Below are 16,274 nucleotides of genomic sequence, written 5' to 3' on the forward strand. Positions count from 1 at the left end.
CTATTTCCTGCATCACTTTCACCATGCTGATCTCTTCTATCAGGGAGACTGTTTATGGGTTACAGACATTTCTTTGTAATTTATTTCATTATCTCTCCACTGCCACTCAAAGTCGTGCATATTTTCCTGGATTTCCCTGAGGTAAAAATCTTTGATTTCAAGGCCTTCATGCCTTTCCAACATCACTGTTTGGAATACTTCTCCTGTATTACTGTTCTCCTTTGGTTGTAATTTCTTGATCACATGTGTAAGAGACATCTATAAGATATAAAGAGCCATAGGTATCCTATTAATTATAGTTCACAAATAAACATTGTGTGTTGAAAACACAGTATGACAACAAAAGTAATACTTATACTGAACACAGTTATAAAACTTCCCATGATGTGCAAAATTTTAGGAACACTAAAGGAACAGGATTTTTTTTTTTTTTTTTTTTTTTTACTAAAGAAAGAGTACTCATCCGTAAGACAAAGTAATTTTAGGATAGCCTAGTTTCAAACACTCAATGACAAAAACACTCGTGCTGTACAAAATTTTTAGCTCTCAAAGAAAGGGTATTTTTCTTTCTTTTTTAATCCCGGTATAGTTAACACACAGTGTTATATTAGTTTCTGGCGTACAACATAGTGATTCAACACTTCCTACAACAACCCGTGCTCATCACAAGTGCGCTCTTTAATCATCTATTTAACCCACCCCCCCCCAACTCCCCTCTGGTAACCATCAGTTTGTTCTCTACAGTTAAGAGTCTGTTTCTTTGGTTGTCTCCTTCCCTCTTTTGTCCCCCTTTGCTTGTTTGCCTTGTTTCTTAAATTCCACATATGAGTGAAATCATATGATATTTGTCTTTCTCTGACAGACTTATTTCACTTAGCATAATACTCTCCAGCTCCATCCATGTTGTCGCAAATGGCAAGATTTCAGTTTTTTATGACTGACTGGTACTCCACTGTATATATATGCCATGTCTTCTTTATCCATTCTTCTATTGATGGACATGTGAGCCGCTGCCATAATGTGGCTACTGTAAATAATGCTGCTATCAACATAGGGGTGTATGTATCCCTTTGAATTAGTGTTTTTGTAATTTGGGGGTAAATATCCAGTAGTGCAATTGCTGGATCTTCGTAGTTCTATTTTTAACTTTTTGAGGAACCTCCAAACCCTCTTCCACAGTGGCTGCACCAGATTGCATTCCCAACAGTGCAAGAGTTCCTTTTTCTCCACATCCTCACCGACACTTGTTGTAAGATAGGGTATTTTCCCACCATGATCCCAAAGCATGTACCAACTGGCAGTAAATACATGTCTCATAACCGAGAAAAAAATTTTGTAATATAATTTTCCGTATACTTGTATAAAAATAAATGCTGAAGAACAGATAATCTATTACAACGGTAAGTAATCCAAAACAAGTTTGTCTGATGAATAATGTAAATAAATGGCAATCAAGAATTGCAAAACAAATATGGCATTGAGAAAATGAAGAATTTATTTTTTTAAAGATTTTATTTGAGAGAAAAACAGACGTAGAGTGAAAGGGAGGAGACTCCCCACTAAGCAGAGAGCCTGATGACGGGCTCAATCCCAGGACCCTGAGATCATGACCTGACCTGAAGGCAGATACTTAACTGACTGAGCCACCCAGGCACCCCGGAAAATGAAAAATTTAATAAAACAATGTTTACAAAATGAAATTTTATAAATACCTGTTATGAAATTATCTGTACCTATGAAATATAGGCATTTTAAAACATTAACAAGTGGTGCATGTCAGTTATATTGCATAAAACATCTGTAAATCACAATTCTAGTAACCCTTGATAAAACCAGCAATAAATAATAAGTAACCATGTTATAGAAAATTATACTCTGTGGAGCTCTAAACATTTCCCCTCAAGAATAAAAGAAAGCAGGGCACCTGGGTGGCTCAGTTGGTTAAGCGTCCAACTCTTGGTTTCAGCTCAGGTCATGATCTCAGGTTGGGGGACCGAGTCCTGTGCCAGGCTCCACACTCAGTGAGAAGTCTGCTTGTGAATCTCTCCCTCTCCCTCTGCCCCTCCCACCACTCACATGTTCTCGGTCTCTAAAATAATAAAATGAAATAAAAATAAAAGAAAGATTTCTATTCTAGAAAGAGCACACAATATGAAAACTGGAAAATATGTTGGGGTCACTGACTTCTAAAATATTAAGTCAGAAAAATACATTATAGAAGAATTGGAGAAAGACGTCAGAAGTCACAATTATGATTTCCTGCCTATAGTTATGTAACAGCCAAGCAATAGAGCAATTTCCTATCTATGCAGTGCCCTCTAGTTATCCAGTTCATTGGCCCCAAATATATGCAGCTCAGAGTGTATTCTTTGAAAATTTATTAACTAAGATCAGAGACAAAATTGTTGAGAACTGCAAAATGAAAACATACAGAATATAATGCAAAGGGATATCTCATAATAAACATGACAAAGTTGATATCTCTTACTAAACAAAAGTAACTTTTGAGTGTACTATAAAACATGCAATATTCCATACCATCTAACAGCACTGATCTGTATTTTTAAAAAGATTTTATTTATTTATTTTGAGTGAGAGCATGTGTGAGAGAGTGAGCTGGGGGAGGGGCAACGGGAGAGGGAGAATCACAAGCAGACTCCCCGCTGAGCGTGGAGCTCCACATGGGGGTCAGTCTCACAAGTGTGAGATCATGACCTGAGCTAAACGCAAGAGTCGGATGCTTAACCAACTGTGCCACCCAAGTGACTCATCTGAAGACTGAGTGATATCTGAACCAGGAGAAAAATTTCCTCCGAGAGCTCACAAGAAAGAAGCCTTTGTTTTCCCAAAGAACTCTACCACTGCAGAGTTTCTCAAACACTACTAATGGTGCAGCTTCCTCTCCGCCCTTCTGAGCTCTTCCCTGTGTTCCCACCTGTCACACATTCCCACCCGTTTGGTTTTACGCTATTTGCTCTTTGCCCTCCACAGTCTAGGCTCTTTCCCTTCCTCCAAAAGGACATAATATTCAGGTCAGAAACAGAAATTCCTGCTTATACGAAGAAAAGAACACGAACATGATGTGCTATGGCTTTTCCAGAATCCTAGTTCTTTGTTCAGTTGAGGACAGAGGATATCACAGATGGATCTGGAACAAATATATCACAAATTCCTCCACTGCTTGCCTCCTAAGTGCATAAGAAACAGTCTAACACGCAAATGTATAGCCATCTTCCAACACTACTGAATCAAAAGCACAGGGGAAGAAAACAGGAACCTGGATATTTTAAAAGTCTGCCGTATGGTTTTATACATTCTTAAACCCTAGAACCCCTGATGAAAGGAAAGTAGAAGTCAGGAAGCCACATTATGAGGCTTTTCATTTCTGAGTCAACAGGGCTTCAATCTCAGTCAAGCAGGGCAGGGGCTCCCAGAAGACAAACAAGGGAAAATGCAAAGATATGCAAGGGCAGACCCCCTCTGCTGGAGGGACATTTTCCTCACCCAGGGAGACCAGGTTCCTGTAGTTCTCCACCATCACGTCCCTGTACAAGGCCCTCTGAGCAGGGTCCAGGCACTCCCACTGCTCCTGAGAGAATTCTATGGCCACATCCCTGAAGGTCACCCGTCCCTAAAATGAAAACACATTGCACCAAAAGGCCATGGGGAAAGTTCTTCACACAAAATGAGAAGAGAGAAGTGTAAGTATCAATTTGGTAGAGGGTTCAACAGATCCATGTTATGGCATTTTGAGCAACTTAAGTGTTTCTAATTTTAATTTCTTATGCATTCCCATAAGAGATTATGATACCCTCCAAATTAAGTGTGGATTTCTCATTTTTGTGGACAATACATGAAATGAAGCATACACGTAAAAAGTCAATACTGCATTATCTCTACAAAGTATTAGATATTATGTTCTATATGCTGAGTGATATCAATGAGTTATCTTCAGATGACAAAACTGACAGAGGCTTTAAAGAGAAGTCAGAATCTAAAAACCATGATGAGGATAACAATGGCAATAACTTGGAAGTTTGTTTGTTTTTTTTTTTTACAGATTTTACTTATTTATTTGACAGAGAGAGCGAGCGAGCACAAGCAGGGGGAGTGGCAGACAGAGGGAGAGGTAGAAACAGACTCCCCACTGAGCAGGGAGCCTGATGCAGGGCTTGATTCCCTGGGATCATGACCTGAGCCGAAGGCAGACGCTCAACCAACTGAGCCACCCAGGCGCCCCTAAACATTACTATTCTTACTACTATTCTACTATTTAAATCATTAGCCTGACAGTGTAGAAAGAACCGAAGGCCATGGAATATATTTAAGATATAACTTCTACTGCTAAAAAATATGAAATTTATTTACGAAATGATGTCTTTTATAAAAGCTACGGACTTTCACATCCATGCACTTGTACACACACATATAAACAATACAAATTAACCAAAATGAGAACAGTTTTCTCAACACAATTTTGAATGATTTTCTTCATTATTTTCATTCACATGTATTTCAGTATGTTTGGGAAAATGAAAATGTATAAAGTGTACTTAATTCGGTTTGTCAATATGACTGTATAGTAGGCTAGTAAAAAGATGGTACAAACATGAAAAAAACATAGGCTACTTTAACTCCAGTCTCTATAAAATAGCTGAATTCAAAAGTATAAACATAATTTTATCCATTTAAATGTAGGTGTGTAAGCATTAACAAAAGCCAGTTTGTTTATTCCACTAATAAAGCAACAGTTCAAGATTAGAAAAGTTATCGGTGTTATATACTAACTGAACAGATTAAGATTAAAAAATCGTATCACAGTAATAGATACTTGAAAAAATGACAAAAAGGAAATGGGGAAAAAAAACTATTATTAAGCAAGAACATTTAAGCAAATGTCATGACTCAGTCAAAAACACTGTATGCATTTCCTCTGAAATTATGGTGGAGGAAAGAGGCTAGCCAGGGCTCCTGCCGTTCACCACCCTACAGCATGCCCGAGCAGGGATCCGAGCAAGAGGCTGAAGTCGGAAAAAACGGTGAGTCAAAGACCCGGAACTGTTGAAATTCACAGATCTGAGGACAGAAATAGGCTAAAAATGAAAGAGGAACAAAGATATTCCATGCAAGTGGGATCCTAAAGAGAGCAGGGGTGGCTAAATTATATCAGACAAAACAGACTATGAGACAACAACGGTCACAAGAGACAAAGGACATTATAATAAGAGGGTCAATTCACCAGGAAGATGGAACAATTAGAAACACATAGGCGTGTATCATTAGAACGCTCAAATATATGAAGTAAATAACAGTAGACTTCAATACCCAGTTTCAGAAGATCTAGAAGGAAACAGAGGACCTAAACAGCACTATTACCAAATGCACCTACCAGACAGAACACTCCACCCAACAACAGCAGAACATGGTTTTCTAAAGCACACATGAAACATTCTCCATGACAGACCTCATGTCATGCCACAAAACAAATCTTAACAAATTTAGGAAGACCGAAAACATAAAAAGCATCTTCTCTAACCATAGTGAACTGAAACTAGAAACAAACAGCAAAAAGGAATCAAATGTGGAAATTAAAACAATTCATTCTTAAGCAATGGGTCAAGGAAGAAACCACAAGGAATTTTTAAAGCGTCAGATGAAAATGAAAATACCACGTTTCGGTGGTGGTGAAAGCTGCACTGAGAGGAGCATCTATATGGTGACTATTCACATGAAACAAGAGGAAAGATCACAATCAGAAATCTTATTTTACACCTCAAGGAAGCAGAAAAATAAGAACAATCTGAACCCAATTTAGCAGAAGGAAGAAAGATTACAGCAGAGGTAAATTAAAGAGGATAAAAATATAAAAATCGACAAACCAAGAGTTGGTTTTTTGAAAAGATTAACAAACTGACAAGCCCTTAGCTAGACCAATTAAAAAAAAAAAAGAAAAAGAGGCACCTGGGTGGCACAGTCATTTAAGTGTCTGACTCTTGGTTTTGGCTCAGGTCCTGATCTCAGGGTGGTAAAATTGAGCCCACATGGGACTCCATGCTGAGCGTGGAGTCTGCTTAAGAATCTGTCTCCCCCTCCTTCTACCCCTCCACTCCCCATGCTCTCTTTCTCTCTGAAATAAAGGTTAAAAAAAAGAAGAAATGAAAGAGGGGACATTACAACTAATGACACAGACAGTTTTAGGGAAAGGACTCTAGGGGCGCCTGGGTGGCTCAGTCGGTTAAGCGTCTGCCTTCGGCTCGGGTCGTGATCCCAGGGTCCTGGGGTCGAGCCCCACATCGGGCTCTCTGCTAAGCGGAGAGCCTGCTTCTCCCTCTCCCTCTGCAGTTCCCCCTGCTTGTATTCTCTCTCTCTGTCAAATAAATAAATAAATAATCTTAAAAAAAAAAAAAAAAGGAAAGAAAGAAAGGACTCTAAGAGGGTACTAGGAACAATTCCATGCCAACAATACATAACCTAGAAGACAACGGTAAATTTGTGGAAACATACAACCTACTGAGACCTAATCACCTAATCATGAAGAAATAACAAATGTGAACAGAATTACACCTACAGAGGATATGCAGGCAGAATCAAAGATCTCCAACAAAGAAAAGCCCAGGACCAGATGGCTTCACTGAAGAATTCTACCAAACATTTACAGAAAAATTAACACATATCCTGCTAAAAGTCATCCAAAGTATTGAAGATGGAACATTGCAAACTCATTCTATAAAGTCTGCATGATTCTGATACGAACCCCAGATAGAGATACAAGAACACAACTACAGAATATCCCTGATGAATACTGAATCAAAAATCCTTAAGAAAATACTAGCAAACCAAGTTCAATAGTACATTAAAACGGGTATCCATCATAACCAAGTGGAATTTATTCCTCCAAGATAAGGATGATTCAACATACAAAAATCAATCAAGGCAATACCCTAACAGAATGTACTAACAGAAAGAAGGGAAAAAAAAAAACCCTGAATATCTCAATTAATGCAGGAAAATGGCAAAATTCAACAACCTTTCAGGATAAAAACACTCAACAAACCAGGAAGAGGTAAACTACCCCAACATAATCAAAGCCGTATATGAAAAACACACTGCTAACATACTCAATGGTGAGAGATAGAAAGCTTCTCCTCTAAGATAAAGAAGAAGGCAAGAGGGGGCGCCTGGGTGGCTCAGGTCATGGTCCCAGGGTCCTGGGATCGAGCCCCGCATCGGGCTCCCTGCTCCGCGGGAAGCCTGCTTCTCCCTCTCCCACTCCCCATCCTTGTGTTCCCTCTCTCGCTGTGTCTCTATGTCAAATAAATAAATAAAATCTTTAAAAAAAAAAAAAAGGCAGCAGCAAGGATTCACGCTCTCAGCATTACTATTCCGCAGAGTACTGGAAATCCTAGCTCTCCACTCGCTCACCAACACTTGTTATCTCTTGTCTTTTCCTGATAGCCATCCTAACAGATATGCCACCTCCCACCTGCTCTCCCCCTGGAGCCTGCTGTCGCCAGGACCCTGATTTGGAAGGGGAAGGAGCAGAAGGGAACATGCAGGGCAGGCAGCAGAGGTGGGGGGTTCCAAGAGGTTCCCCTGAGAAGACGGTATCAGGTCGAGGACCTGGGGGAGGGAGGGTGTTTGCCACCTGCATCCGCGGGGCCAGACAGTTCTAGGCAAAGGGACAGGCCCTGGGAGGGCCCTGAGGCAGGAGCAAGCCTGGGCCCTGGAAAGGGGAAGAGGCCAGCATGGCTGCAGCAGGGTGGCAGGTGACCAGCAAGAGAGGAGGGCAGATCGGGAAGGGTGTGGTCTTCTAAAGAATTTTAGAAACTGTATTCTTCCTGTCATTTTAAGTAAACATTTACTCTCTCTCTCTCATTCTCTCTCTCAAATAAGTAAATAAATAAAATCTTAAAAAAAAAAAGAAAGAAAGAAACCATATTTTAAAAAAAGGGCGCCTGGGTGGCTCAGTTGGTTGGGCAACTGCCTTCGGCTCAGGTCATGATCCTGGAGTCCCGGGATGGAGTCCCCGCATCTGGCTCCCCGCTCGGCGCGGAGTCTGCCTCTCCCTCTGACCCTCCCCCCTCTCGTGCTCTCTCTCTCTCTCATTCTCTCTCTCAAATAAATAAATAAATAAAATCTTTAAAAAAAAAGAAACCATATTTAAGTAAACATTTAACTTTTTCTTATCTTATTAACACTTGCAAATAACGTAATTTCTTACATATTTTATGTTCATGCTGAAATGTGTATCTAAGTCCCGGGAAGTACAAGATGGCCCTTAATCAAGATGTACAGGACCTTCAGAAAAGGTCAAGACCATTTTTGGACAAATGGCCCAAATGTTAGACATCCCAGCAGAGATGTAGAGACACACAGACACGGGATGCAGAGCTCAGGGCACAAGCTGCGTTAGAGAAGGGAAAGAAAATCGGTCTTTCAAGGAAGAGGGAGCAATCAACTGCGCCACATGCTGGTGACAGGAGCAGGGAGAACAGGAAACCAGTCACTGCACTGACAAAAGGGAGGTCCCTAGACAGTCTCAGCAGCACAGTGGCTGAGAAAGCTTGACCAGATGGGGTCTGAGTGGTTTGAAGCCAGGTTTGAAGACAGAGAGTGTTTTGTGTACTGTGCTCTGAAATGGAATATAAAACATAAAAAAGGATACTTAACAAGGGGGAAACAGTTAATGGAGAATGTTTTGTTCTACAGATGGAAGAAGAGTGAATAAAAAGGGTCTGTGATACGTGTGTCTCTGTGTCTGTTTAAGACACCGCCACCTGTGCCTGCTGACCAAGTAACTTCCGAAGAGTAAAAACCTATGATGAGGTGCAGGAAGGACGCCCAGAAGACCCCACGGAGGTCACTGCGTGGAGCGGATGCTGGGGGCGCCTCCTGACCCACCCCCTCAGGACCAAGGCACCATCCTGCTGCAGCCAGCTCTCTCTGTGGGCGCAGCTCGGGCCTCGGTTCCACCAACAGCACCGGGTAACGTGTCTCCGCCAAAGCCCAGTCCCTTCGCGCCTCCTCAGCCGTCCTCCCGAGTTTCCCAGTAAACCCCAGCAGGCGAATCTCAGTCTCAGCTTCTGTGTCCCTGGGAACCCGTGCTGTGACAATGGCACCCCAGACGGACCCGTGCAGCCCCACAACTACCCATAAACCCACTTCCAGGTCTAGCTCCTGCCAGAACCGAGACACCCCTCTCCAACGGCTGCACACATCTCCCAACCCCGCACCCATGCTTGGGACACATGCCCATGCCGTTCGCTGGGCCATCTAGAGGCCCACACTCGCTCCCACGTCACTCCTGCAGGCCCCTCCAGGCTCACTTCCATTTCCCCCCATCTTCCGACCTCTCCTCCAGGCACACACGAGCAAACTGGACTAAGGCACCGGGACCACTGGGCACAGGGACCACAGCAGTAATGGACACAAGGGCAAACTCAAGGGCGCCGGGCCTTCAGTATGGAGACCAAGAAGCTGGCCCTGCTGGGAACACTTGTGAGCAACCGGGGACAACATGGAGTCAGTTTAAAAACTGGATGGAGATTGGCTGGGTGGAGTTCAGTGAGGACATCAGAGACAGAGAAGCCCCTAGATCTCTCCTCCTCGCCCCACTCACAGCAGATTACAAGATCCTCTAGTTCTTCCGCGTGTCTATTTTATGCCCCCTCAGGCTCCTGACCTTGTCCCCACCCTTCCTGAAGGGAAATTCGGATCCTTGACCCGGAGCAGATCAACTGCTGGAAGGCAAAGCCCCTGCCTGAGATGCAGCTGCTCCCTGGCGATGTGCACAGTGCGGACGACCCGGGGGCCGGCAGAGGGCAGGGACACCGCGGGTGACACATGTGGGGACCCTGGTCTGCACGGCTTTCTAGGCTTCAGTACATCCCGTAAAATAAGCAGCCATGCGAGGGTTACATCAATTGGTGTTGAAATTTCCAGAATAATGGGCACCTGCCCTAGCTCCTTGGTCTCCCTGAGGACTACTCAGTGCAACCCACAGCCCTTAGCATCTAAACACAACCCCAAAGGAAGGTGCAGCAGCCAGTCTGGGCGCCCTCCACTGTAGGGAAAACAGGAAAGACTCCAAACAGTCAATGGAGAAGAGCTTTTCTCCTCTGGGTGACCGACATGGAGGCAAGTCAACCTGCGTAACATGGCAGACTGACTGCGGGAGGGCACTTCAGATGACAGGCGGGCGGGAGAGACTGGAGACACATCTCTGAGCCTACACCTGAAGGAGGAGAAAGGGCCAGAGCCGAGATGATTTAGAGACAAAAGGTTAAGAGTAGGGACCAGGTCCTGTGACAAAAGGTTGGTTGTCTGGGAACAGAGACAAGGTGAACGTGACTGGGGCAGAGTGAGCTGTGTGAACTGTGTAAGTTCCCAGGATGAGGCTGGAGACCCTGACAGTGGCCCTGATGATACAGGGCTGTGTAGCCACAGTGAGGGGTCTTTGTCCTGATGACAATGGGAGACCAGCAGAGGGTTCAATGCCAGGGAGTGACATCATCAGCCTACAGATTTACCCCACTGCAGAGAAAGACACCCGATGATGGTCTAGGACTCGGAGCCTGCGTCTCTGCCTCCACCCTAGTGTTTCTGTGTTTCAGTTTTGGAGGGCCAGGACCCATTTAAAATTTTAACGACAACTGGGAACTCCACCCACCAAGAAGTGCCACATACAGACCCAATCTGACCAATCATTTCAGGAGTCAGTATTGCTCAGATTCAGTTTCTGGCCTAGTGTCCCATCCCCATGTTACAAGTTGGCTCACTGAGGCCCAGAGTGGGAGATCTTTCGGACAAGGTCTGAGCTGAGTGAAGAGAACCAGGTGTACTGAATTCTGAAATGGAATCTCCTGGGCCAGAAGCAGTTTGTCCCATCATCCTCCCCCTTAAGGCACCAAGACCTTCTTTCAGGTGCCCCAGCGAAAGATAAGTTTCTTTGAAAGTCTGATCACACTGATACCAAGCATTTAATTCCTCTTTTCCAGAAAATCACAGTAAAACATTTAAAAATCAGAATTGCGAAAACATAACCACTGGTACAGAACACACTGAAAAGAGGGTCAGCTATCGAAGTAAACTTTGACCAAATTTTTTTTAATTTCAGTTTTGTTGGAGATTCCTTTGTTTACTTTGTGAGCAAATTTCTTCATCATAAATAGATGAGCTCTTTTGGAAAAAGGTTTCAAGTCAATCCAGCCATCCTTCTATTTGCAGAGAAGCAGACGAAAGGGACTTGAGGACATCGACTTAGTAGCTCACAGCCCACTGTTTTAAGGCATCACATAAGGGAAGAAGACAGAGCATTAGGCAGCTAGTTAAACTAGGTTTCAAATGCCAAAAACCACTGACAACCTTACCAAGTACTCATTGAAACAACCTAAGAATATGTAGTAGTTACCAAAATTTTTTTATAATATATAAGATAGAGAAGAGGGGCATCTGGGTGGCTCAGCTGACTCTTGATTTTGGCTGAGGTCATGATCTCAGGGTTGTGGTATAGAGCCCCGGATCAGGCTCTGTGCTCAGTGCTCACTCGCTCTCTCTCCCCCTCTCCCTCTCACTGTAAAATAATTTTTTAATAAGAGAGAGAAGAAAGGACGCAGGCTCAATCTAAACCAGAAACAAATTTAGAAGGGAAACAATCTGCAATTTTTAAAAATCTAAATAATTCTGGTGTCAGAGTAAAAAAAAAATTAAGCATATCTCATACTGACTGGGTGATTAAAATAAAAACTTAAAAAAATATTTATCATACTGAGAAAAGAACAACATGACTTGAGTATAGGAGGCCACCAAAGCTTATTTCAGAAGTTAATAACTGAGGCGCCTGGGTGGCTCAGTCTTCAGCGTCTGCCTTCGGCTCAGGTCATGACCCCAGCGTCCTGGGATTGAGCCCCGCATCGGGCTCCCTGCTCAGCGGGAAGCCTGCTTCTCCCTCTCCCACTCCCCCTGCTTGTGTTCCCTCTCTCGCTGTCTCTCTCTCTGTCAAATAGATAAATAAAATCTTTAAAAAAAAAAGTTAGTAATTACTTATAGAAAAGTGACAATGAAAAATAAAACAAGATGAAACCAGAAAGGGAGACAAACCATAAGACCCTTAATCACAGGAAACAAACTGAGGGCTGCTGGAGGGGAGGGAGGTGCGAGGGATGGGGTAACTGGGTGATGGACGTTAAGGAGGGCACATGATGTAACGGGCACTGTATCTAAATCGCTGAACTTTACCTCTGAAACCCTTTGTTGATTAATTGACTCTAAATTAAAATAAATAGGGCGCCTGGGTGGCTCAGTTGGTTAAGCGACTGCCTTCGGCTCAGGTCATGATCCTGGAGTCCCGGGATCGAGTCCCGCATCGGGCTCCCTGCTGGGGGGGGGGGGATGTCTGCTTCTCCCTCTGACCCTCCCCCCTCTCATGTGCTCTCTGTCTCTTTCTCTCAAATAAATAAATAAATAAATCTTTTTTAAAAAATCAAAATAAATAAATAAATAAATAAATTGACAGGGAAAAAGAAAAGTGGCAACTGAGATTTATCTCAAGCTCCAACAAGAATACCGAATCAAATAAAAGAGAAGTGGGGGGGGGGGGGGAAATCCATTACCAAAAAAAAAAAAAAAAAAACCGCACAAAAAAACCCCAGTAAGTGTAACGTTTCTTTACAAAGGCAGCGTGTAGCGAGTCACTGCTTGCCCCACTTCTTCCCTCCCCCACCGAGTCCCAGCCCGGGCAAAGACAGGAGGGTGACCCACAACAGTTTGAGTCAGGTCACTGGCCCCTGACTGGACAGGGTTTGCAAATGGAAGTTATCTTCGGATGCAAATAAATATAAAACCCATAAGCGTCGCAGACAGGAGCTTTGAAATTGTCATCCTCACCCATGTGATTTAAACAAACTTTAAAGCCACAAACCTGTATTCCACAACTTAATTATCCATATCCAGCCGACTCGGAATCATCTGCATGGAGGTCCACCGCCTGCTTTGGCTGCCATGTGTCTTCCTCTCTCGTTCTATCCACCTCTGCATCGATCCTGTTTTTCTCTCCTGTATTCCCCATTCCGCATGGGTTTCTGCTCATTCGGCTCCCCTCGCCTGTCCTGCTGTCTGTCCTGCTCTGGATTCCTCCTCTCACAGCTGTCCTGCCCCACTCTGCAACCTGTCTCCGCGGTAGTTCCTACTTCTCCCCAGTCTTTCTGCGGATCCCCAGTCTCCACGCATCTCTCCCTCTTCCTCCTCCCCTCCGGGCTCCTTCCCTGCTCCTCCCTACTGCCCTCTCTTCTTTCCGTTGTACTCCCGTGGTCCGCACTCCCTGGCACCCCCAGGTAGCTATCCCGCCGTTCTGGCCTCTTTCTCCCTCTGCTCTCCTTGTCACCTGTTTCCTCTGTCTCAGCCACACGGGGCTCGGACGGCCAAGGCTTTAACTCTTTTGTCCTCTCCCCGGCCCTCCACCTGAATTCCCCCGCCACTGTCGCTCCTCCGCTCCTGCCCCCGAGCAAGGGCCCTTCTACGTTGCTCTCCTCCACCTCCCCGGAGACCCCGCCTTCCTCTCGCTTCTCTCTTTTTTCCCACCCGCTTTCTCAGCTTATTCTCCTACTACCGCCTCTTTGCAAGTCCCTCCCGCATCCTCTGCGTTTCCTTCCAGTCGCAGTCTCTCCCCCGATCTCCCTCGACCGCACACGCAGTAGGTGTGGGAGGGAACGAGACGCCCGCCTCCCGCAGGAGCGCGCCACCCAGGCGGGGGGAACTGGGGACAGAGGAACGCCAAGTGTCCCCAGGCAGGCCCAGGTCACCCACCGCACTGCGGGGTCAGGGGAAGAGGGGACCGGCGGGAGGGGCCTGAGGAGCTGCTCGGAGGGGCGCTGCTCTAGAAGCGGGCTGAGCTCTCCCGAACCCCAGGACCCGGGGGAGGACGCGGCCTCTCTCTCTCTCCTGAGGGGGCTGCAGGGGCTGCCAGCCGGGCCGAGACCGCGAGGCTGTGGGGCTGTGGGGCGCCAAGGGCACAGCTCCACCTCGCGGAAGGGGGCTCTGCAGGGCGCGGGCCGGGCGCCGGGGTCCGAAGACGGCTCCCAGCAGGACACGCCCGGGGAAGCCGGCGTCTGCGTGCACCCAACACGGAAGCGCTGCGAGTTTAAACCCAAAGGGACGCGCGCTCGGCCCCCCGCCCCGCGACGTCTGCATTTACTTGGGGTGCAGGGGAGGGTGCGAGGATCTGAAGGCCCGTAGCGACCCCCCCACCCCCCGTCTGTGCAGGAGAGGGGGCTGCAAAGAGCAGGTTTAAACGAGAAAGACGGAAACTCACGCTTCCCAGCGGGACCTTTGCTCACTCCCGGGCTTCAGGAAGCCGCACGCGCGCCGTGAAGAAACGGGCGGCGAGGGGGTTGGGGCGAGAGGCGGAGCCTACGCGGGGAGAATAAGGGGCGGGGCGAGGTCGGGGTGGAGCCCTTGGTCGGGGCGGAGCCCTTGGTCGGGGCGGGGCCGGAACGTGGGCGGGGCCTGGGACCCGAGTCACGCCTCTCGGCCCGCAGGTCTGTTTCCCTGGTTTGGAAACGTGCCTTCTTCTGTGGAGCTTCCTTGCCTCCTGCCTATCTCAATTACGTTTCACACAGTTTTAAGGTAAAAATTTAAAGTTGTGGGGGCCATTTATGTTGGAGACTAAGATCGTTTTTGGGGGCGCCTAGCTGGCCCACTTGGTAGAGCGCGCAACTCTTGGTCTCAGAGAGTTGTGAGTTCCAGCCCCAAGTTGGGTGTAGAGATTACTTAAAAATTAAAAAAAAAAAAAAGATGCTTTCCTTTTCACAGTTGAAAATGTCTCAACAACTATAAATTATAACAAGGCAGTGTGTAACAATTTTTTAAAAGTTACTAGGTTTTTGGTGTTTTATTTATTTTTTAAGATTTTATTTATTTATTTGACAGAGAGAGAGCACAAGTAGGCAGAGCGGCAGATAGAAGGAGAGGGAGAAACGGGCTCTCCTCGGAGCAGGGAGCCCGACGCGGGACTCGATCCCACGACGCTGGGATCATGACCTGAGCTGAAGGCAGACACTTAACAACTGAGCCGCGCAGGTGCCCCTGTTTTGTTTTGTTTTAAAAGTTAGTGGTTGGTGACCCAAAGTATCATATGCCTTAGCCCACCACACCTCATATCCCAGGTCCTGTCCCTATGAGAGTCCTCGGAACTGAGCCCAGGGTGGAGTTTGGCCTCCTGGGTGAATGGGGAATAGAAAAAGAAATGCCATTTTGCTGGGTGTCAGTTTAGCATTGCCTATTCTCAAGTGAGAGAAAGTTTCTCCTTATCAGAGAAATAAGCTGATGAGAATAAGCTTTTCTTTATTAAAGTGAAGAAAGGCTGGTTATCTTCTGTGCCCTGGTAATGTGAATTCTCATTCAGACTGGCCATGTAGAGAGTACATAGAGATGTGAACGAACTGGGTAATTACCTTAAAACTCTGTGTGTGCAGACACCTACAGGAAGGTCTTTGTGTAATCCCACAGTGAGGGCCTCGTGAGGATTTAGTGCATCTAAACTAGTAAACACAAACTGAACTGAACTGTCCCAGACATAGTCTTTATTCCGTATCAACAGCTGAGAAAATAAAATAAAAAACAAGTCTTCTCCCAACCCAGAAATCCTCTCCACAAAGGTAACATCACAATATAGGATATTGCGTTCATTTTGCGTCAACATCACAATATAGGCTATCTTGTAATAAGACAGATAAGGTTTATCATCTATCAAATTTATAATATATGGAAAACTACTTTCAGAAACTTTTAAATTTTGAAAACCTAAAAGACAAGTCACTATTTGTTTTGATAACTAGTTTTTTTGTATGAAAGGGTAAGAAAATTCTTGTTCAAACTGTGGTATTTATTTAATGAAGAAGTATTTAAAGGAAATAAGTTAGCTGCAAACTTACATATTAAAACTTCACTGGACATTTTATGTCCTACAGGTCCAAATCAAGAATTTTTAAAAAGATACAGTGTAAATCCAACAAAAGGCAGAAATGAGAATTATATTGAATATAATGAAGTGTAGAAAAACACATAAAAATACATAAGACTAATGTCTCATCAAAATTGATATAATAGGTAGATCTTTTGAAATACTCATTTTAAGATGTGCAGACACAAGAACAATACTAATTACAGTAAATAAGATTATTAATAAGAGATTTAAAAAACCTGGAGGAATTACTTTGAACTTTATCTTAATTTGAAAATTGAGAATAATTTCCATAAATATAGATTACTAAAAGAGT

General features: G+C 44.8%; 2 protein-coding genes and 1 long non-coding RNA gene across 3 annotated transcripts in view; 1 reads left to right on the plus strand and 2 right to left on the minus strand.

Annotated features, from left to right (window-relative positions):
• Positions 1-16,274, plus strand: part of LOC112806549 (uncharacterized) — a 77,339-nt gene that overhangs the window by 35,887 nt on the left and 25,178 nt on the right. The window contains 1 exon segment of the mRNA XM_073889100.1: positions 10,818-10,821. Within this exon segment, the coding sequence (XP_073745201.1) occupies positions 10,818-10,821 (4 nt within the window).
• LOC112806781 (uncharacterized) overlaps positions 1-16,274 on the minus strand; it is a 30,755-nt gene that overhangs the window by 2,486 nt on the left and 11,995 nt on the right.
• On the minus strand, positions 10,961-14,369 carry LOC141371805 (uncharacterized). Its single transcript, XR_012377039.1, has 2 exons — positions 14,309-14,369; positions 10,961-11,277 (listed from the first exon to the last, which is right to left on the minus strand). It is a non-coding gene; the product is annotated as an uncharacterized lncRNA (long non-coding RNA).

This window comes from Callorhinus ursinus, unplaced genomic scaffold (assembly GCF_003265705.2).
Source record: "Callorhinus ursinus isolate GAN/ISIS: 27379988/994484 unplaced genomic scaffold, GSC_fseal_2.0 scaffold101, whole genome shotgun sequence".
Lineage (NCBI taxonomy): Eukaryota > Metazoa > Chordata > Mammalia > Carnivora > Otariidae > Callorhinus > Callorhinus ursinus.